Source organism: Euphorbia lathyris, chromosome 2 (assembly GCF_963576675.1).
Source record: "Euphorbia lathyris chromosome 2, ddEupLath1.1, whole genome shotgun sequence".
NCBI classification, from domain to species: domain Eukaryota; kingdom Viridiplantae; phylum Streptophyta; class Magnoliopsida; order Malpighiales; family Euphorbiaceae; genus Euphorbia; species Euphorbia lathyris.
Genome location: NC_088911.1, coordinates 141,209,462 through 141,231,836, shown reverse-complemented (window position 1 = coordinate 141,231,836; position 22,375 = coordinate 141,209,462). Strand labels below are relative to the sequence as shown.

The window sequence follows — 22,375 nt, the reverse complement described above, 5'->3', positions numbered from 1 at the left end:
ATACGTAGACCACGCCCATCCGCAGGGGATTTCTCCTGCCCTCCCATGCTATCAGCACGACTCCTCTTTGTGCGGTTTGTAATCCTATCATTGGCTTCTAAATCCACAGATGGATTAGCTACACCAAATTGAAGACTAGCAAATTTATTTTTGTTGGTGAAGTCCTTGAGAGTACTAGTAATACTAACTCCTGATGATTTCTTTCCATATTGGCCTAAGCTAAGGGGGTGATTCTTTTACGTGCTAGCTTTCGCTGAGAACACCTTAGAACCTGACATCTCCACCTGTTTCCCTCTATCCGATTGTTTCGCTGTAGTGACAAAAGGAGGGCCAGTTCCGAACTTAGTTTGAATAGTATCAGGAGCTTTCATTTTGGTTTGTGGTGTTGCATCCCTCACCCCCACCCCTTGGGCTCTTGGTGTATAGCGTCTTTTTGGCACCATCATCCATGGTCCATAATCCTGCACCTTTTCACCCTCAGCATTCTCAGCCACCGTCCTGTCTAGTTCCATGTTACTCGAGATTAAACCTTCCTCAGCTTGAATGTTCACATTCGAAGGTTGACTAACAGGTGGGTCAGCAGGGAAGATACTAGGAAGGGAGCAGCTAGTTCTGGATTGTCCATAACGTCCACATCTTGTGCATGCCACGTGAAGCCCTTCGTATTCAACACGGTATGAAATTCCATTAGTTTCAAACACTACAATCAGTGGCTTCAGTAAGTTTACTTCAATACACACCCTAGCAAATTTACCTCTCGATGCTTTAAGAGTGTTTTGATCCACCTTGACTGCTTTGCCAATGGAACTTGCAACAACCAAGATGAAATTTGCTTCATAGAACTGTACAGGTAGATCAGGGAATCTAACCCACACAAGGGTTGATGCTATCATAGCAGTTTCTGCAACAAAGTCTGGTGACCAGGTTCGAACCGAGAGATAATGCCCCTGAATCATCCATGGTCCTTCTTGGATCACTCTTTCCCTGTCCTCCATGTCATGAAACTGTACAAGGTGGAAGCCGTGTCCAACATCCATAATATCCACCTCACCATGCGGCTGCCAAAGTTCCAAGGCACGCTTACATAGTGCAATATAACCTAAGTTCTTTCCCAAAAATCTTAACAATAAGAGCTGTTTTCCATGGTTCAGACCATTCATCAAGTGTCTGGGATCCGATGGTAAAACTCGGTTTCAAAGGATTAGCATACGACACCCTAACTGACCATCCGCAATCAAGTCCTTGTGCGTAAAGGTTGCTTCCGCTGTTTTCTTTCCAATCAGAGAGTCGCGATACGATTGAAAAACCGGATCCATGGTAGTGTCGTAACCACCTCCAGCGTCCGGAGGTTCCGCACCTGGATTCTTATAATTGATGATATATGAATTATTACTACTATAAAAAATCTCTTTCAAAAAAAGAAAATATTAAAATAATTTCTTAAAAAAATAAAATAGATAATAATATTTACAACGATAAAAATAATCTCTTCCAGAAAAAGAAAATAATAAAATAATTTTTATTATTACTATAAAAAATTTCTTCCAAAAAAAATATTAAAATAATTTCTTAAAAAAAATAAAACAGAATAATACTAATATTTACAAGGAGAATAATGAAATAATTTCTTAAAAATATAATAATATTTTACAACGATAAAAATCCGTCGCCTGTGAGATTCGAACTCACGCGGGGAAACCCCACTTACTTAGCAGGCAAGCGCCTTAACCACTCGGCCAAAGCGACGAATGTTCAACAGTCCCAATTAATTATACTTATTCCTGTATTCAGATCGGCTGTGAATCTTTGCTCCGTCGCCCGCATTATTGCTGAAACAAATTAGAATGACGGATTGAATAACTAGAACCATCCGAAACCTAAATGGCGACGTTGCACGTCGCCGGAAACCTTACAGCTTATGATCGGCAGATTCTAACATCGGTTAATGCAGGGGCATCTACTCTTTCATTTTTAGGGTCCAGTTTTATTGTGCTTTGTTATGTCCTCTTCAAAGAGCTCCGCAAGTTCTCCTTCAAGCTCGTTTTCTACCTTGCCCTTTCTGTATGTACTTTTTCCTCCTCTCTATCTTACTTTGGATCTAATTTCTCCGTTTTCAACTTTTTTGAAATCATCCTGTCATCATTTTCTATTGTTTTTAAGGGGTTAATTTCAAGAGAATGAGTGATTTTCAACTGTCTAGCCAGTAGATCTTACTCTTAATTTGCTTTTACTCATTAGCTACCTGCTTCTTTAGTTGGATCGAAGGTCACATTCCCCCTTCCTGTATATGCTGATGAGTTGACTACCTGTAAAATTTACTTACTAAACTTAGTTTTAACTAGAAGATTAAACTCAAGCGAATTGAATTTCTTATCTATTTTGTTCAAACTTGAGATGATATGCAATGAAGTTTTTTAGTTTATTTTGTTCGTTTTAGCAGCTTGATACATTTATCTTAAGATGATATCACCTCATTCATGTTAAAGATATTTGTTCTATTAGTGATAACCATGATATTCATAGTCTCTCTTGTATTATTACTTAAATCATCCTATGATCCTATCAAAACAATAAAAATAAAAATCATCCTATGATCATTTTCTATTGTTTTAAGGGGTTAATTTCAAAAGAATGAGTGATTTTCAACTGTCTAGCCAGTGGATCTTACTCTTAATTTGCTTTTACTCGAGTTACCTGCTTCTTTAGTTGGATCGAAGGTCACATTTCCCGTTCCTGTATAGCCTCTTCCTATGCTGATGAGTTGACTACCTGTAAATTTTACTTGCTAAACTTAGTTTGTAACTAGAAAATTGAAAGCTAATTAAATTTCTTATCTAATTTTTATTTTTGTTTCAAAACTTGAGATGGTATTCAATGAAGTATTTTTGTTTTTCTTCGTTTTAGCAGTTTGGTACTTTTATCTTGAGATGATATCACCTGATTCATGTTAAAGATGTTTGTTCTGTTAGTGATAATCATGAAGTATTCATAGTCTCTCATGTACTCTTACTTCAATTGCCTTCAACATGGATTTAATTGTCTTGGATGCAGGACATGTTAAAGTGAAGCTAATTAAATTTCTTATGTTTTTTGTATTTTTGTTTCAAACTTGAGATGATAAGCAATGATGTATTTTTTTTTCTTCGTTTTAGCAGCTTGGTACTTTTACCTTAAAATGATATCACCTGATTCATGTTAAAGATGTTTGCTGTATTAGTGATAATCATGATAGTATTCATAGTCTCTCTTGTATTGATTACTTAAATTGCCTTGAACATGGATTTAATTGTCTTGAATGCAGGACATGTTAAAGTAAATCTAATTAAATTTCTTATCTATTATGTATTTTTGTTTCAAACTTAAGATGATATTCTATGAAGTATTTTTGTTTTTCTTCGTTTTAGCAGTTTGGTACTTTTATCTTAAGATGATATCACCTCATTCATGTTAAAGATGTTTGTTTTATTTAGTGATAATCATGATAGTATTCATACTCTCTCTGGTACTCTTACTTAAATTGCCTTGAACATGGATTTAATTGTCTTGGATGCAGGACATGCTGTGCAGTTTCTTCAGCATAATTGGGTATGCATCCCACCTCTTGTGCTTTTTCTCCCTCTTTAAAATGAAATTTGGTTCTTTTCTTAGTAAAAATTTCTGTTGTGAACCAGGGATCCATCCAAGGGGTTCTTTTGCATAGCTCAGGGCTACACTACACATTTTTTCTGTGTCGCATCTTTTCTTTGGACTACAACTATTGCTTTCACTCTTCATCGCACTGTTGTTAAACACAAAGCAGATGTCGAAGACCTGGAGGCCATATTTCACTTGTATGTTTGGGGTATGAATTTATTTATAGCACAATAGTGTAAGAGATTCAGAGTCGTACTGATTGTTCCTTGTTTTCATTTTTCCAACATGGAATATCATTAAATTATTTTTGTTACTTCCTGCAGGAACTTCATTGGTTATGACTGTAATACGCTCCATTGGTAATGAGCATGGACATTTAGGTGCATGGTGTTGGACAGAAGTTGGGAGAACAAGGAAGGTAAGCACATGGTAGTTACCAGTGGTAATTAGCCTGTTTCATAGATTTTACCTTTTACTTTTGAAGATCCCTGATTCCCTGAGGATTCTTTGGCTGGTTGACATTTAATTGCATTTAACTGCCACTTATGCGAGGCCTCAATTAACAAAGTTGAATGAATACTTAGGGTTTCATAGACGAACTCACAGTACCATTACGTTTTACATATAGAAGTTCTTCTCTGGAAAGATACAGTTTCTTGAATTTGCTTTAAGAATTTATGGTGAAGCTTTAAACCTCAGGCATGCTACATGCATGTCCTCTGCAAAGTACGCAGTATTCTCAGAAAGCTATCAATAATTAGGCATATCATGAGTGGGAGAAAGAATTGTAAATTTCTATATATTTAATTGCTGATTGAAAGTGTCGTCCTCATTTATGTTTATTTATTTTGCAGGCAGTTCATTTTATAACATTTTATGCACCACTATGGGGTGCAATACTTTACAATGGGTTTACATACTTCCATGTCATACGCATGCTAAAAAATGCAACACGAGTATGTAATCAACAACATGCTTTTCAATTTATTCCTTCTTTTCTGTTTTAATGTATAAGTGATGAGGCGGTACTTACACTATGGAAATTTCAGATGGCAGCTGGTATGTCAGACCGACAATATCAATTTGATGCAAGGCCAGACATGAAGGTATTAACATAGCACGAGTTTATGATTAGGGTCCTATTTATGTGTAAACAGTATGAATGGGAGATTAAATGCCTCAAACACTGGAATATATTATGTTTCTTTAATCTATAGAATCGGGATGACTGGAAGAATTCATGCCTTATATAATATGTGCTTGAGTTCCTGGTACATACTCATTAGTTCAAATGGGCTTTTAATGTATATACACATTTGAACTTCTGTATGCGAATTTGGCTTCTGTTTACATGACTGCTGAAATGGAATTTCCTGTTCTGACTCTGTTTAGATCTTATATAGTATTTCCCCGTAGTCAAGAAATTATATTGTCTGTTCTCTTTCTCTCTCTCTTTCCTCCCTCTTCATAGCTTGTACCTTAATGATTTGTAATCATTTTGCGAAGGATGCTAAATTACAGGTTGCAAATGAGTGATCATCTTAACCTTGTTTCTTTTTAACCTTGTTTCTTTGTTTTCTTAAATTGCATAGGCTCTGAACCGGTGGGGATACTATCCGCTCATCCTTATAGGATCATGGGCATTTGGGACAATTAACCGCATTCATGACTTCATTGCACCAGGCCACACGGTCCTTTGGCTCTCAGTTCTTGATGTTGGAACAGCAGCACTTATGGTATGACCATAACATTATTCTTTTCTTTTCAAGTTTCTAATGGAATATCCAAGCAACTTAGGAGCGGCCTCTTGCCAAATAAATTGGCAGGGGAAGGCTTGCACCCAGTACACCCTTGTGGTGGGACCCCTCCCCGGACCCTCGCTCAGCGGGGACGCGTAGTGCGACCGGGCCGCCCTTTATTGATTGATAATAGTCCTGGTCGTTTTGATTCTTGCTTCATGTTGATATGTCTTTTGTATACAAGGAACTGCGTACCCAATTTGTTTGGAAAACGAAAAGTTAAAGGGTAGAGATAAAAGTTTTAGTTTACTCGTGTTGAGTGCTTATATAATGATAAGACACAAGTGCTACAACATTACCTACATGGAAAAGATTTATCAGCTCGGTAACTTTTAATCAGATGAGGAATGATTATTTATCATTGTCCGTTATTGGGAGGGAAATAAGCAGCCAGAGCAGATAATGAATAGTTGTTGCTGGTGAAATTTTTGTATATCCAAGCTAATAAATGCACGAGTTTTCATTGCTTTAGAAAATGCTGTCACGGTCTAACATAATTATAATGAATATAGTATCTTGTGGCAAATGGAAAGACTGTACTAGTCATTGTGACTAGCTTTTTCTTGAGGTAAAAAGCACACACAGTCACTAAAGTAGAGAGTATTTGCACTGGTGATCACTGAAGTAGATTCTTCGTCACTAAAGTAGCACATCTTCATCAAAAAAGTAACTACGACTGAATCCGGCAACTTACTCCACTGAAATACTAACATCAACGACATGTTGTAAACATAATTAGAGGAGCAGCCACGTTGGCAACCACATGTCATCCACATGGTTGCCAATGCGAAGTGTCCAAAAAGGAAAAGAAATACCACACTAACTGACACTTGGCAGCCATGTGAACAACATGTGGCTACCACATGACTGCTTCTCCAATCATGTCTATGATGTGTCAATGAGGTGTCGTTGTCGTCAGCATTCTACTGGAGAAAGTCGCCGGTTTTGGACGTAGTGACTTTATTGACGGAGATGTGCTACTTTAGTAATTTTATTGTCTCAAAATCTACTTTAGTGACCATCGGCATAGATACCCTCTAGTTTAATGACCGTGTGGGCTTTTTACCCTCCTTTTTGTTGCTATAAAGAACTGGTTTATGATTCTAACTATATGAAATTCTCTTATGGTTGCAGGGTCTATTCAACTCAATAGCATATGGTCTGAACGCTTCGGTGCGTCGAGCTATACATGAAAGATTGGATCTGTAAGTCACATAAACCTGGTTTCTTTAGTGCATGACTTACCTACCATGCTATATTGGCATTAGCACCGAAGTTCGTACATCTTTCATTTCATACTATACGAGACTCATCTCCTGTTCGCCATTGTCTTATTTTCTGGACTTATTTTGGGAACAAATGAACAATGTTTTGTTAATTTCGGGCGACATCTCTTCTAATGCGTTGACATTTGCATTTCGTTTGTAGGTTCTGGCCAGACAGACTTAGAAGATTGTTCCCTTCTGGTTTAAAATGGAGAAATCAAGTGCAAGAGAGTGAATTAGTCTCATTGAAAATTCAAGATCAGCATTAACAGATTGATCGCCGTTTACTCTTCTCTTCGTTAGAGGTTCGGCTCGATTCTTTCAATTCTTTTGGCAACGTAGACGGGCTAATTTGCTGCCATTTTAGATTGGTGTTAAGGCATGAAGGTGAGAGACTCCAAATGACTTGTGTAAAACATGAACTCCTCTTTAGGTTTCTCTTCTCATTACTGAGTAGAAATGTATGTATATTGTCATTTTGGGAATAGGTTCCTATCCTATTCATCCCAATTAACTTTGTTCTACTTTCTGTATATATATGATTTTTGTGAAAGAACCATTAATGGAGCATCTTGTTTTCAATTTCGGGATTACGGTTTACAGGTGTTAATTTTTGACACGGTAACATGATTTATCAAGACAATCTGATTGACACGATACTTTGTGGGCACTAATTGAATTGGCACTTCTATAATAAAGCTTTTCTTTATTCCTTTGTTGATACAGTAAAACCTCTATATAGGAATACGTTTGAGACCGGACAATTTGTATAACAATTGGGAGGTTATTCTTATATAGAGTTTGGTACCCAAAAAAAAAAAAATTCAACACTTAAAGTTTATAAATTTAACAACAATAAGAACTCTCTAATTGGAAGAGTTTTGAGTTTAGTTTAATAAAACAAATTAATGTTTAGCATATCAAGTCTACGAAAATGGTAAGAATTTATAGTTAAAGTTGGAATTTGTGTGCCAATTCATATTTAATCTCAATAATTTTTAAATTTTTTTAATAAATTTTGTTTAAATCCTTAATACATATATACATTATTTACATAATTATTCCTATATAGAGGTATAGTTTCTAAAGGTGGGACTTGGATTATGTATAACAATTAACATTTGGGAGGTTATTCTTATTTATAACCGGCCCAAGTTGGGACCGAAATTTTTTATAACAAATTGGAGGTTATTCTTATATAGAGTATTCCTATATAGAGGTTTTACTGTATGAGCTTTTTTTTTTATTGTCTCGAACAAGAAAAACTGGGGTCATTGCAAATTGTAGCCAAACAGATAGGGTTGTAATCGAGCCGAGCCGAGTTTTGGCCTACTCAAGCTTGACTTGCTATAAAATTAACGAGCTCGAGCCCAAACCGAGCTTTGGCTTGCTCAAGCTTGGCTCAACTCATTAGAAAATAAACGAGCTCGAGCTCAAGCTTCGAGCTTGTTTCAAGCCCAAAATCTTCTTTGAATTTAGTTCATTAAGAAAATTATCTAACTATGAATTGTTTATGAGTAAATAGTTAATTATATTTATGAAGTTTGCTTGCAAATAGCTCTTTAATTGTGTACATAAACAAACTCAAAAACAAAGTTTGTGAATAAATAAACAAGATGCTTACAAATAGTTCGATTATTACTCATTTATTATGTTTGTGAACGAACTCATCTAATAGAAATGAAATAATTTTAAGTTTAAATATTTGCGAACTAACATAAAACTATATAGTTTTCTACAAAACTAATATATGTATATAAATATTCTAATCGAGCCTGCTCGCGAGCTTTCGAGTCGAGCTGTTGCCTGCTCAAGCTCGGTTCATTTACAAACCGAGTCAGTAAATTGTGCTCAAGAGCGGTTTGTTTACAAATCGAGTCGAGTCGAGCCAAGCTTTTATCGAGCCGACCACTGAATCGCTCATGAGCGGCTCGACAAGCAACACATACAAGTTCTCACTTCTTTCCAAACTACATAGATAAGGTATAGGAAAGTGTCAATTTAACTTCAATTATAAAATATTAATTTTTTGACCCTTTTTTTTCCACAAATGTCAAGGTGTGAAGTTCTGTTACTTAGAGTTAAATTGGTAAACGTTGAATTAAAATGGTGTTATTTTGTTTAAATTGACATTTTTCTAAAAACATTAACGTCGTTTGGTTGTAAATGATTCGAGTTATTCATGTTTAGCTCGATAAAAGTTAGATCGTTTTCTGTTCGATTTATAAATGAGTCGAGTTTGAGCACGAAAAAATCGGCTCAAAAGTTTGCAAGCGGAATCGGTTATATGTTAATGAAGAAGTTCAATTATAATATTTATGGGCGCATTTGTGAGCAAACATGGTTCAATTATTTTTTTAATTTGCTTCAATTATTTTTTTTAATAATAGTATCTCTGTAAGTGAGTAATTTTGTTTGAATTTTTAGTTTTATAGGTTACAAAACTATATATAATTTTTTGTTCAAGAAATTTCAAATGAATATAATTAATGAGCTGTTCGTAAGTAAAATTTATGAACTGAATTAATGAGTTGTTTACTACCAAAGCTCGTGAGCAAACAAAATGACATGCTCGTGAACAGTTCGGAATTTTAAACTTGAACTTGTCAATTTTTTAAAGGGTCCGAGCATAAACACGGTAAAGTTCGGCTCGATTACATAGTGCACAAAATATAATATGGTATTTCAGGTTAGTTAAAATCTGATATATAATTAAAAATTCAAATTTTCTTAAGCATTTGTTTGGGAGTTTGGAGGTTAATGGAGGTGAGAGTTAAATGAGGTAATGGAAAGAGATGAGAAGTGATGGAAAGTAAAGTTAAAAGTTAACCTTGTTTGAGAGTTTTATAGAATGTAAATTTGGTTCAATGTTTAACTTCGTTTGAAAGTTTAAATATGGAGAGGAAGGAAAGTTAAATTTACTCTGCGAGATAAATTTTTTTAAAAAACTTTACGTTACTCCCGTTAACCCTCGATTTGGAGGTTTGAGTTTGAAGGTTAAAGGAAGTATACTTCCATTAACTCTAAAAAAAGGGTAAATTACACCCATGGCCACTGAGCTTTACCCATTTTCACATTATGGCCACTGAACTTCATTTCTTCCCGGTATGGTCACTGAAGTTTACACTTTTTAACACCGGTAGCCACTTAACGTCTCAAAACGACTGTTGACGGTTAAAAATAAAAAAATCCAAAGCGTTAATGATATTCTAAGGAACTTTAATTCTTGAAAATTTTCGTTTTGAGGTCATTTGGGTGTTGTTTGGTTAGGAGAGAGAAAGTGAATTTTTAGAGAGAGAAAGCTCTAAAAAATGTGATTTTCGAAAATAAAAAATGTGGTTTCATGGTAAATATCGGTCTGAACAACTTTAATTCTTGAATATTTTCATTTTGAGATCGTTAACGGTCATTTTGAGAAGTTAGTTAAATTTGAGTGGCTACCGGTGTTAAAAAGTGTAAAGTTCAGTGGCCATACCAGAAAGAAATGAAGTTCAGTGGCCATAATGTGAAAATGGATGAAGTTCAGTGGTCATGGGTATAATTTACCCTCTAAAAAAATAACTCCTAAACAAGATTAACTTGGTACTTCCATTAACCCCCTAACAAGGGGTAAGGTAATTAAAAAAGAATCTGATATACCTTCCAGAAAAAGAAAAAAAATCTGATATATAATTAAATATCCGATTAAATTTAAAATAGGGATAAAATATCAAAATAGGCCTAAGGTTTTTGGGGAAGTACCAATTTAGGCTCAACGTTTAAAATAGCACCAATATAGGCTTAACGTTTACGACATAATATCAATTTAGGCTTAACGTTTACAATATAGCATCAATTTAGGCATCACGTACAAAATAGCACCAATATATGCTTAATGTTTACAAAATAATACAAAAATAATAAAAAGATAATACAAAGTAACCATAGAAGGCACCAATAAGAATATAGAACTAAATAAAAAGATAACATATAAAGATAATAGGGAAAGAATATAATATGATTAACTAAATTATGACGTTTAGCTTAAATTGTATATATTTTTGTAAAACGTTAAGCTTAAATTCGTATTATTTTATAAACGTTAAGTCTATATTAGTGCTATTTTGTACGTGAGGCCTAAATTGATGCTATATTGTAAATATTAAACCTAAATTGATATTATATTATAAACATTAAGCCTTTTTTAATGCTATTTTGAACGTTGAGCCTAAATTAGTACTTTCCAAACAACCTTAAGCCTAGTTTGATACCTTTATCCCTTTAAAATATTGAATACAACAGGTATATTAGGCACGTGGGATTTATATTTGCCCAATTCATCAAAACGTCATCGTTTAAGCTGTGTTATCAGCCGTCCGCCCGGCCGATGAAAATGGTGTATATCACTGGTCAATTACAGTATCAGTGGATGAGTAGCTAGGATAGCAGAGGAAAAAGAGATGGAGATGAAGAAGTTGAGATGGGCGATGGATGGAGGGTTTTGGGACCTGGATTTATCCACACCATTAACTCTTGAAGGAGAAGCTCGTCCTGTTCCTGGAGAACCTCTTCCATTAGGTATTTGCAGAGGCACTAAGCTTTCTAGACACAAACAAATCCATTTTTTCCAGCGATTTATGTCCACTTTCTTTATCCCATCGTATTCTCCTTCTTCTCCTGCTCATGGACATGGCTTCTCTCTCCAATCTATCCTCCCAATCCCTACATTTCATCAGAATTGGTAATTTTGTCTCTATTCTCTGTTTTCCTCTCGTTTCTTCCATTTCAATTGAATACTTTTGTTCTAAATTAATGCAGGTTTGGTACATTTCTAGGTCAATTCAATTTGCAGAAGTTCGTCTCTTCTCTTAATGAAGATTCTGGCACTTCGCAAGCTTCATCGTCTTCCCGATTCGAGAAATTCTTCGGAGGCCTTCGCGATAAGTCCCTTTACGCCCTTAGTTTCTGTTCAGAGCTCTCGTTAACTCCTGATGATACCTTCCTCTTTAGTTTTGATACTTATGGCGATAATAATAGGAAACCCCGTAAGAAAGCGATTCTGCATCACCAGGCACGTAAGCATACATAAGTTTTTACTGTGATTTTTTCATTATTGCCCTCGATTTGTTCTTACTGAATTGTTTATTTTTCAGTTCCTGAATCATAACTTAACTCTGGAGGCAGTTTCGCCTGGACTTTTTGTTGATAAATCTGGTAATTATTGGGATGTACCTTTGTCCATGGCGATTGACCTTGCTTCGGTGCCTTGTGAATCTGGTGCTACTTATCATTTCTGTATGAATCATAATAGCGGCTCACCGAAGCTATTTCAAGGTGATCAGAGTATGGGAGCACCTGCTTCGCTGCTTCCTGGTTCTTCACTGAAAACTGCTTTTGCCTTCAATAAGAAATTGGATATTTGGAGAAGTAAAGCTCATAAGTTGAGGATGGTCCAACCATTTGATATATTTCTTTCAAATCCTCATGTTTCAGCTTCAGGAATCATTGGTAATTCTGCAATTTACTAACCTTTTTCTGAGTTTCTCCGCACTAGTTGTCGCTTGAATGAGATTGTTTTGGTTATTAATTTTAGGTTGTATCAATCTATTCTTTGCTTGGATGCACAATGAAATTTGAAACTTGGGATTACATTGTTATCAGAATCAAATGTAGATTCAATTCAAACCTTTCACTTGCTACTGAAATTGTTGCTTCCATTATGAGTTTAGTAATACTAAGACTATGATGAAAGAGCAGTTTCAGCATCAGGAATCATTGCTAATTATGCAATTTACTAACTTTTTCCCGAGTTTCTTGGCATTAGTTGTCGTCAGTCCGAATGAGATTGTTTTGGTTATTAATTTTAGGTTGTATCAGTCTATTCTTTGGTTGGATGCACAATGAAATTTGAAACTTGGGATTACATTGTTATCAAAGTCAAATGTAGATTCAATTCAAACTTTTGATTTTGCCACCGAAATTTGCTGCCATGCCCCTATAAACTGCTTTTTCATCTTACCAGTCTTAATGTTACTAAACTCGTAATGGAAATGAAATTGGAATCTCCAACCCCTTTTCTCATTTGCTTAACACTTGAAAACATGCAGGTGCCACCATTTTAGCCTATCTTGGAGATAATTCAGTTAGATCACAGGAAGTAGATGCTGAGGGTTTTAAAGGTTTATGCCTTCGCGCGCCTGCGGCAAAATGTGCATTAATAGCTGATATGTTTTCATCTATTTCATTAACTGCTCAGCATGGAGACTTCCAGAGACTTTTTCTTGATCTTACTAGATTTCAAGCTCGTCTAGATATTCCTTCGGGATCCAAGTTCCTTACTGGTGCTGTAGCATTAGCGCAAGATTTTTTCAATTCTCAACAGCCATCAGTTGAAACAGTTCAAGCAATGTGCCCCAATGCAACCATTTCACTTCAGCAGCAGGTACGTCACACATCGCATCTTGCACATGATCTTTTATATTTTCGTTTTCCAAATGGTCAAGGCATGTCTCTAGGATGTAATGAAATGCAATGTTAATCAAACTTAGCTCTGAACCTACTGCTAGTCTATTAGGGGTCTTCATGACATGACGCTGACCGATATTTTTCTCTTAATAATTGTTGAATTTTGTTTCCAACACCTCTTTATTTTGAAGAATTTGTTGATAAATAAATATGTTAAAGCTTCTGCAAAGAGAAGGGAGGATTGATTTCTGACAAATGTTCTATACTAAAAACTCTATTTATGTGTAAATTTATTGTGAAACTTGAGAAAAGGACAATGAATGTTTCTTCATTTGTTAGAAATTTCGTCGGAAGCTGTTAACATTCTCTATGTACTTAGTCCACTCGCACATTGCTAGAGCTTTCAGTTTTAGAATGGATTCTGGTGTTGAAATTCTGTTAAGATTTGCTATGCGCTTGGTTGCAGATTGCTGGACCTTTCAGTTTTAGAGTGGATTCTGGTGTTGAAATCGCTTGGAAGAACAAAGATTGGCGAATCAATGTACACGATCCAGTGTTCGCTGTGGAGTATGCATTACAGGTCCTTGGTTCAGCAAAGGCAGTCGCTTGGTATTCCCCAAAGCAAAAGGAATTCATGGTAGAACTTCGCTTCTTTGAGACGTAAATTCTGTATGATTTTGAAAGTTTTAGACTCTTGTTGTATATTCATTCACTTTAGGCATATTTTTTCATCCGGAAAATTGTCATTATTGAAAAGATTTGGAGTTGCAAAGATGTTTTAGCTTCGGATTACAAGATAAAATCCACAGGCAATTTTGTTTTGTTGATGGATTGTTGCAATTGTTGTTGGAAATTTACTTAATGGCAGTTTATCTGTTCAACGCATAGTTATTAAAAGCACATGGCGCAATGGCAATGGCGATGGTGCACGCCAAAGCGACACGATGTATTTACAAAAAAAAAATATAAATCTATAAAAATGCAATGAATACTATTCTTAATTATGAATAAATTTTAACATACATTAAACCTCATTTTCTAAATCTATAGTTCCATTGTTCGAGTAAATTTTAAATTAAATCCTAACTTGAATCGTAACTAATTCTCATCAAAACTCTCAAATTCATTACTCGGAAGTGTGGTTCACATAAATCTATAGTAAATCTTCATCAAAAGTAGGGATGGCAATGGGTAGTGTATCCGTGGGTACCTGACATTACCCGACCCTAATGGGACTACCCGTACCCTGCATAAAAGGGTATGAGATCAAAATCATTACCCGTTAGGGTAATGAGACGGGTATGGGAATACCCCATAGGGTACCCGGTACCCGTTACCCGTCATAAAAAATATTTATATTAATAAACATTATTGTTTTTTAGATGTAAGACATGAAATTTAAACCCCAACCATTTAATTTTGCAACAATTGAGTGATACCACTGATCTACTTTATTCTTATTAATTAAGGTTCAATTTATTCAATTTTTAGATTGATGATTTATTAAATTTATAGTTTGTTAAATTTGTAATATTTTTTTATTTATTGATTCTTAACGGGTAAGGGTACCCGCAAATTAAATGGGAAGGGTATGGGATGCAAAAAGTATACCCGTTAGGGTAATGGGACGGGTACGGGTAATTAAAAAATAAAATGGTAAGGGTTTGAGAATGACATTACCCGCGGGTACCCTACCCGTTGCCATCCCTAATCAAAAGTCTCAAATTCATTACTCAAAAGTGTGGTTCACATAAATCTTAACTTGACTCGTAACTAATTCTTTATATGTTAGTGCTTTTTTTTTGTTGTATCTTTTTTTAGCTGCTATGCGTAATTTGGTAACGATGCACTTATGTACGTCCCTTAAAATTTTGAGGTAGATAAAAGTTCCTTTACTATTAATATTATTTTAGACACTAGATGTGTCTTTAATCTAATGGTGAATATCAAACCTATATTTAACTCTTTTAAAACCCTTTTTTTTTTTTTAACTCTTTTAAACTCTCTTCAAAACCATTTTAATCTAATGGTGAATATAGGGAGAAAATCTACTATTCCCATTTCAGTGTCCCCTTCCATGTCCCTCTCACAAAAAGTGGTCCCTTTCAATCATGTGGATCCCTTGACTCATAAAATATATTATTTTAATTAAAATGGACCATTTTTTATGAGAGGGACATGAAAGGAGATACCGAAATAGGGACATCAGATTTTCTCCCGTGAATATCAAACCTATATTTAATTCTTTTAAAACCCTTTTTTAAAACTCTTTAAAACTCTATTTAACTATTTCAAAACCATCTTTCCACTTAGGCGGGCCTTTTATAAATATGTCTAGGCACATAAAAGCGCAGTCAGCGCCTGCCTGCCATGGGAGGTACTGTGACGCCAGGCCTAGGGCCTGCTGCGCCATGCACCAAAAGCATCGCCATTAATAACGATTGTTCAATGAGCATGTTAAACCCTAATTCGCCTATTCCGTAAACATCAACCAAGATCCTAAAATTAGGGATGCCAATTTTTGATACAACAGAATCCGATTGATGTGATTATCAATCTACGGTGGTTTTCACCTGGTCAGTCACCATTAGATAGGGTAAATAATTTATTAGTCCCTTAGTTTTTACCTAACACATTGTTTGGTCCCCTATTTTGAAAAACACATTTTAAGGTCTTTATCTTTTGCCAATATTAACCTTGTGGTCCTTTTATCTATTGTTTTAGATTTTTAACCGAATATATCTTAGCTTTTAGGACAACCACAGTACAATACAAGTTGACCATGTTACTCTGTTATTTTATATATATTTGTTTATACTAAAATATAACTATTACAAGTCTAAAAAAACTAGACAAAAGGACCAAAGGGTTAATATTGGCAAAAGTTAGGGACCTTATAATGTGTTTTTCAAAATAAGGAGACTAAACAATGTGTTAGGTAAAAAGTAAGGGACTAATAAATTATTTACCCCCATTAGATATAGAATATGTGAATCTAAACTTTACAGTGATTTTAATAATCTCCACCGGAAAATTTTAATAAGTTAAATTCTAATGATGACCGACCAAATTCACTTATCAGTCACTGACTAAGTGCAAATTACTATATCAATCTATTTAACATACATGATTAACATTTTTGTTCCATTTATATTTTATAAAATCATGTAGTGTCTATAATAGTTACAAAAATGCTTGTGGCCTCTATGCTTTTCTCAATAGGAAATTTTACTTCCATTTCCACATAAACAAGACTAGAAAAAAATAATATTTGGAATGAATTATTAATCAGAAGACTGGAATTTTACACTTTCTTACACTGTGGTACCTACCAAAGCTAATTTTGGGGCAACCTGAAGGAAGCCTAAGGTGTTCTTCCTTGTAATTGACATCTACAAGGCATAACCCTTGAGGCGGGGTTGCCATGGCATACCATTTAGCCAGCTCTCTCCGGTTACGCGTCGCCAATATCTCCGGGACAATCTCCGGAGGAATCGCTTCCTTTCCTATTTCCATAAGCAAACCAACCTACAGCAATGAACACAACAGAGGATTGCTTATACTTCCTTTCCGATTCAATCAACCCGTCTGAGCTTTTACAAGTGAAAAACATTTACCATGTTCCGCACTTGTCGATACATGAAACCCGTTCCTTCAACTTCTAACTGTAACAGAGCTCCCTAAACAACACGATCAATTCAATCAGCTTCTTATAACTACAAGAGAAAACATATCTTCGAAATTGACAGTTACCATTTCAACGACATCAAATCGAAAGATTGTCTTGACGGGATTCACCACTCGATCACCACGAGATACGTTGGCAAAAGCAGTGAAGTCATGAGTTCCAACAAAATACTTTGCAGCTTCTCTCATGACACCAGCATTAAGCTTATAACCACTATGGTATGCATAACAGCGCAGAAAAGGATCCATGAAGGCGTCATTATATATCTTGTACTGATAAACCTTGCTCCTAACGGAAAACCGAGCATGGAATTCAGGTAGTGCAGGGCTAACTTCACGAACTCGTATATCTGGAGGAAGGATACCATTGAGAGCTGCATGAATGGAATCCAAGCAGTGATAATTGAAAGGTGTAACAAAGTGCGCGACCTGCGAGCCTAACTGATTGTAAGTTGGTCTTGGATGGATTGAATAGCCAATAGAGTAACAAAGTCAGACCTGACCCCAAGCATGAACCCCTGTATCCGTCCGACTTGCCCCGACTAAAAGAAGATCCTTCCTATCTAGCTTTGTAGCACGAACTAAAGCTTTTTCAACGAAACACTGAACGGTTGGAGGGGATTGCTGATATTGCCAGCCTGAAACAAGCTCCATTATAGACATACTAAAAATAAGCAACTCCTAATGTTCTCATCAATTAGGGTATTAGCACACTTGAAGCAAGGGGTGTCAAAATGAGTTATGGTATCATAACCGTGCTATGTGATCTTATATGTAATATAAATGCAAGAAAAATCGGTAATCATGTCAAATGGATTGTATTGTTGTCTCTATAAATCGTGTTATCATGTCATAAATTGACAGCCTTCCGTGAAGCTTGAGCACATGGGTAAAGATGATGAATTGATGTATATCAGTATCAATTAACAGCATTACAGACATCAATATGAGCTAGCTTTGTCAGTGCTAGAGAACAATTCTGAAAACCCTAACCTCAAACAATTCCATTGAGCATAATTTAGGTAGTAAATCCATTAATCTAAAAGAACTTAGCTCTATTTCCGCATACTCCAAATTTCAAAGAATATAACAGAAGACAGTGAGATAGGTTCCTCCAATAAATTTGCAATGAACTGATGAATATCAATCAACAGCATAAAGACATCAATATGAGCTAGTTTTGGCAGCAATAGAAAAAATTCTAAAAATCCCAACCTCAAACAATCCAATTGAGCATAATTTAGGTAGCAAATCCATTAATCTAAAAGAACTTAACTCTATTTCAGCATACTTCAAATTTTGATGATTTTAATAGAAGAGAGTGGGATTTGTTCCTCTAATCAATTTGCAATGAATTGATGTACATCAATCAACAACATAAAGACATAAATATGAGCTAGCTTTGGCAGCACTAGAAAAAAATTCTAAAAAACCTTAACCTCAAATAATCTCATTGAGCATAATTTTGGTAGCAAACCCAATATCTAAAAGACTTAACTCTATTTCGGCACACTTCAAATTTTGAAGATTATAACAGAAGCCATTGAGATTTGTTCTTCTAATCAATTTGCAATGAATTGATGTACATTAATCAACAGCATAAAGACATCAATATGAGCTATCTTTGTCAGCACTAGAAAAAATATCTAAAAAACCTAACCTCAAACAATCTCATTGAGCATAATTTAGGTAAAAAATCCATTAATCTAAAAGACTTAACTGTATTTCGGCATACTTCAAATTCCAAAGATTATAACAGAAGACAGTGAGATATGTTCCTCCAATCAATTTGCAATGAATTGATGAATATCAATCAACAGCATTAAAAACATCAATACGAGCTATCTTTATCAGCACTTGAAAAAATTCTAAAAAACCTAACCTCAAACAATCTCATTGAGCATAAGTTAGGTAGAAAATCCGTTATTCTAAAAGAACTTAACTCTCAAATTTTCAAGATTATAACAGAAGACAGTGAGATGTGTTCCTCCAATCAATTTGCAATGAATTGATGAATGTCAATCACCAGCATATAAAGACATCAATATGAGCTAGTTTTCGCAGCACTAGAAAAAATTCTAAAACTCCCAACCTCAAACAATCCAATTGAGCATTATTTAGGTAGCAAATCCATTAATCTAAAAGAACTTAAATCTAGTTTGGCATACTTCAAATTTGAAGATTATAACAGAAGCCATTGAGATTTGTTCCTCAAATCAATTTGCAATGAATTGATGTACATCAATCAACAGCATAAAGACATCAATATGAGCTATCTTTCTCAGCAATAGGAAAACAAAACAAACAATCTTATTGAGCATAATTTAGGTACCAAATCAATTAATCTAAAAGAACTTGACTCTATTTGGGCATACTCCAAATTTTGAAGATTATAACAGAAGACAACATGTGAGATTTGCTCCTCTAATCAATTTGCAGAAGTGAAGACTATCTAACCCTAATTAGAAGCAATGAATTGATGTACATCAATCAACAGCATAAAGACATCAATATGAGCTATCTTTCTCAGCAATAGGAAAACAAAACAAACAATCTTATTGAGCATAATTTAGGTACCAAATCAATTAATCTAAAAGAACTTGACTCTATTTGGGCATACTCCAAATTTTGAAGATTATAACAGAAGACAACATGTGAGATTTGTTCCTCTAATCAATTTGCAGAAGTGAAGACTATCTAACCCTAATTAGAAGCAATGAATTGATGTACATCAATCAACAGCATAAAGACATCAATATGAGCTATCTTTCTCAGCAATAGGAAAACAAAACAAACAATCTTATTGAGCATAATTTAGGTACCAAATCAATTAATCTAAAAGAACTTGACTCTATTTGGGCATACTCCAAATTTTGAAGATTATAACAGAAGACAACATGTGAGATTTGTTCCTCTAATCAATTTGCAGAAGTGAAGACTATCTAACCCTAATTAGAAGCAATGAATTGATGTACATCAATCAACAGCATAAAGACATCAATATGAGCTATCTTTCTCAGCAATAGGAAAACAAAACAAACAATCTTATTGAGCATAATTTAGGTACCAAATCAATTAATCTAAAAGAACTTGACTCTATTTGGGCATACTCCAAATTTTGAAGATTATAACAGAAGACAACATGTGAGATTTGTTCCTCTAATCAATTTGCAGAAGTGAAGACTATCTAACCCTAATTAGAAGCAATGAATTGATGTACATCAATCAACAGCATAAAGACATCAATATGAGCTATCTTTCTCAGCAATAGGAAAACAAAACAAACAATCTTATTGAGCATAATTTAGGTACCAAATCAATTAATCTAAAAGAACTTGGCTCTATTTGGGCATACTCCAAATTTTGAAGATTATAACAGAAGACAACATGTGAGATTTGTTCCTCTAATCAATTTGCAGAAGTGAAGACTATCTAACCCTAATTTGAAGCAAAATGCGATGAAAAGAGAAGAGAAAAGAAGAGAAACCTGCATAGCGAGTGCCATCATAAGCTATAACCAAACGCCACTTAAAACGATCAAAGGCGGAATTGAGCATGTGGTTAGGTTCCTCAGCCTGTGAACAAGGAGCAACCAAGTAAATTCATCGATCATCTTCACCACAATGGCAGGGGTTATGGAAATTGGGCTTACTAAGCTAATATTGGATGAAGTTAGACTCGGAAGTAGAGCAGAATGAAGAGTCAGCATCGCAGAAACCTCTTTTTCCACCGAAATCCACTATCTGCGTATAAAACATTGAATTCTTCTCCGTTGAAATGAATTAGAGAAAATGAACAAAGGAATTCTCAGTTTTACCTGGTTCTAGTTGAATCTAGTACCTTGAATTTAAAATGTAACACAATACCACTACTAGTACTAGCTAAGCTAAGCTCAGCTCAGCTGCAACACCAAGGAAGGAAGGAAGGAAGGAAGAAGATGATACAGTGTAAAGCGAGACATTTTCATACAAAGCCCAAACAAGGCCCATTGGATCCATCCCTTGTTTTCTTTAGGGAAAATTACACTGAAATTCGCCTTTTAAAAAATATTTACAACTATATCAAGTCATAATTTTGGATTATATCAAATTAGTAAAATCAGTATTTTTAATATATTTTAAGGATTATAATTTATAAATTAGAAGTCTAGAATATATTATTCAGGGTTTATGATTTATAAATTGAAGTTTAAAATTTTTAAATTATGCTGTAAAATCATAAAATATAGAAAATAATGACATATTAAAAATTAAGTTTGGTGATATCACTTAGTTGCAATTTTGTACTTAATTATGATATTCATGTATTTTGACCCTTTTTTATGCTAATGTTATCAAAATGAGGCCCACATTAAGGTAGATATTTTCGGAAAACTGCGGGGATCTAAATTGACGGGGATGAGGAATCATCGAAATAATCAGAAAAAGAAACCGGGGCGGGAATGTTTTTTCTGTGAAGCCGAAATAAGGATGTGAGCGGATGTACTATCTCGGAATGGAGATCTACGGCTCAAAAAAATATCCTACAATATTCCTATATTTTTTTTAATTTTAGGGTTAATTACAAGTAGATGTCCCGTGGTTATACGGATTTGCAGATGGATAGCTATGGTATTTTTCTTTATAAAAGTATTGTAAAATTTTGTATTTTTTCCTTTGCCAAATTTGATCAATAACAATATCAAAATGAAAAATTTTAAGAATTAAAGTTATTTAGTATCATATTTATTATGGAACCATATTTTTTATTTTTCAAAATTATCATTTTTTGAGTTTTCTCTCTCTAAATATTAACTTTCTCTCTCATAAAAAAATAACACATAAATAACCTCATACCTAAAAAGTTGAAGAATTAAAGTTGCTTAAAATATCATTTAACTCTTGAAAATTTTCATTTCAAGGTTGTTACCAGCTAAATTTTAACAAAGTGAATCCAAATGTAAAATTTTGCAAACCACATGGTTGTGTTTGCAAAAAAAACTACAAGTACTAATCTGCAAATCGGTGAAACCATAGGACCTCTATATGTAATTACCCCAAATTTTTAATTATACTTTCGAGATAATGGCTAAATTTAACCCTAACGTTTTAGGAGAAGTGTAAATTTAGCCTAACATATGAAATGGTATAAGTTTAACCCTAACATTTTCAAGCAAGATAAATTTTAGTCATACGTTACTAAAAATTAAAAAAAAAAATAGGAATATGAATATGTTCGCAGAGGCTCTGGGCTCTTCAGTCTCAATGGTCATAAAGCATATGTTCGCAACATCAGAGGCTTCAATTTCAGAGGATAATGATTCTTTACTGTCGCTCCATGTGGCCATCATGACTTTCTTACCTGTCTCTTCTCCTTTTTCAGGTTTGGACAATTGGACTTGATATGCCCGATTGATGACATTTGAAGCAAATGATAGGTTTGATAGGTTCCTTCTTGAATTTGTTGTCATTGTACTCTCTTTTGGGTCTGTCGGGCCTTCTGAATGTCTTTTTGTTATATTTGTCACTCTTTTTGAACACCTGTTTCATCTTTCGAGTGAACATCGTC

General features: G+C 34.6%; 3 protein-coding genes and 1 non-coding gene across 7 annotated transcripts; 2 read left to right on the top strand and 2 right to left on the bottom strand.

The window, feature by feature from the left end:
* Nucleotides 1-1,664: 1,664 nt before the first annotated feature.
* On the bottom strand, nucleotides 1,665-1,746 carry TRNAS-GCU (transfer RNA serine (anticodon GCU)). Its single transcript has one exon. It is a non-coding gene; the product is annotated as a tRNA-Ser (tRNA).
* Nucleotides 1,747-1,777: 31 nt separating this feature from the next.
* LOC136220166 (G-protein coupled receptor 1) lies at nucleotides 1,778-7,279 on the top strand. The gene is made up of 9 exons (XM_066007908.1): nucleotides 1,778-2,061; nucleotides 3,554-3,585; nucleotides 3,672-3,841; nucleotides 3,957-4,051; nucleotides 4,488-4,589; nucleotides 4,683-4,739; nucleotides 5,226-5,369; nucleotides 6,567-6,637; nucleotides 6,861-7,279. The coding sequence occupies exons 1-9, from the start codon at nucleotides 1,882-1,884 to the stop codon at nucleotides 6,964-6,966; spliced, it is 957 nt and encodes a 318-aa protein (XP_065863980.1). The 5' UTR covers nucleotides 1,778-1,881; the 3' UTR covers nucleotides 6,967-7,279.
* Nucleotides 7,280-11,087: 3,808 nt separating this feature from the next.
* Nucleotides 11,088-13,968, top strand: LOC136220165 (protein TRIGALACTOSYLDIACYLGLYCEROL 4, chloroplastic). Its single transcript, XM_066007906.1, has 5 exons — nucleotides 11,088-11,417; nucleotides 11,495-11,747; nucleotides 11,830-12,184; nucleotides 12,784-13,118; nucleotides 13,608-13,968. Exons 1-5 carry the CDS (start codon nucleotides 11,137-11,139, stop codon nucleotides 13,803-13,805), a joined length of 1,422 nt encoding a protein of 473 aa, XP_065863978.1. The 5' UTR covers nucleotides 11,088-11,136; the 3' UTR covers nucleotides 13,806-13,968.
* A 2,303-nt stretch (nucleotides 13,969-16,271) lies between these two features.
* Nucleotides 16,272-20,792, bottom strand: LOC136220164 (uncharacterized). Of its 4 annotated transcripts, none has more exons than XM_066007904.1 (7): nucleotides 20,669-20,792; nucleotides 20,481-20,571; nucleotides 20,316-20,403; nucleotides 17,327-17,466; nucleotides 16,895-17,257; nucleotides 16,759-16,821; nucleotides 16,272-16,669 (listed from the first exon to the last, which is right to left on the bottom strand). In XM_066007904.1, exons 2-7 carry the CDS (start codon nucleotides 20,535-20,537, stop codon nucleotides 16,430-16,432), a joined length of 951 nt encoding a protein of 316 aa, XP_065863976.1. In that variant the 5' UTR covers nucleotides 20,538-20,571; nucleotides 20,669-20,792; the 3' UTR covers nucleotides 16,272-16,429. The 4 variants fall into 4 exon arrangements, with proteins under 4 accessions (XP_065863976.1, XP_065863974.1, XP_065863977.1 ...); XM_066007902.1 differs by having other exon boundaries at nucleotides 20,646-20,786; XM_066007905.1 differs by having other exon boundaries at nucleotides 20,481-20,548; nucleotides 20,646-20,743.
* Nucleotides 20,793-22,375: the final 1,583 nt, after the last annotated feature.

What these genes read in the sequence shown, in the direction of transcription:
- LOC136220165 (XM_066007906.1), top strand. Translation starts at nt 11,137, where the DNA reads ATGGAGATGAAGAAGTTGAGATGGGCGATGGATGGAGGGTTTTGGGAC. An exon ending in AAGCGATTCTGCATCACCAG is followed by an intron (nt 11,748 to 11,829) that starts GCACGTAAGCAT and finishes TTTATTTTTCAG; the next exon opens with TTCCTGAATCATAACTTAAC. An exon ending in CCATTTCACTTCAGCAGCAG is followed by an intron (nt 13,119 to 13,607) that starts GTACGTCACACA and finishes GCTTGGTTGCAG; the next exon opens with ATTGCTGGACCTTTCAGTTT.
- LOC136220166 (XM_066007908.1), top strand. Translation starts at nt 1,882, where the DNA reads ATGGCGACGTTGCACGTCGCCGGAAACCTTACAGCTTATGATCGGCAG. An exon ending in TTTTCTACCTTGCCCTTTCT is followed by an intron (nt 2,062 to 3,553) that starts GTATGTACTTTT and finishes TCTTGGATGCAG; the next exon opens with GACATGCTGTGCAGTTTCTT. An exon ending in AAGTTGGGAGAACAAGGAAG is followed by an intron (nt 4,052 to 4,487) that starts GTAAGCACATGG and finishes TTTATTTTGCAG; the next exon opens with GCAGTTCATTTTATAACATT.
- LOC136220164 (XM_066007904.1), bottom strand. Translation starts at nt 20,537, where the DNA reads ATGCTGACTCTTCATTCTGCTCTACTTCCGAGTCTAACTTCATCCAAT. An exon ending in CTTCATCCAATATTAGCTTA is followed by an intron (nt 20,404 to 20,480) that starts GTAAGCCCAATT and finishes CCTTGTTCACAG; the next exon opens with GCTGAGGAACCTAACCACAT. An exon ending in ATCGACAAGTGCGGAACATG is followed by an intron (nt 16,670 to 16,758) that starts GTAAATGTTTTT and finishes TCATTGCTGTAG; the next exon opens with GTTGGTTTGCTTATGGAAAT.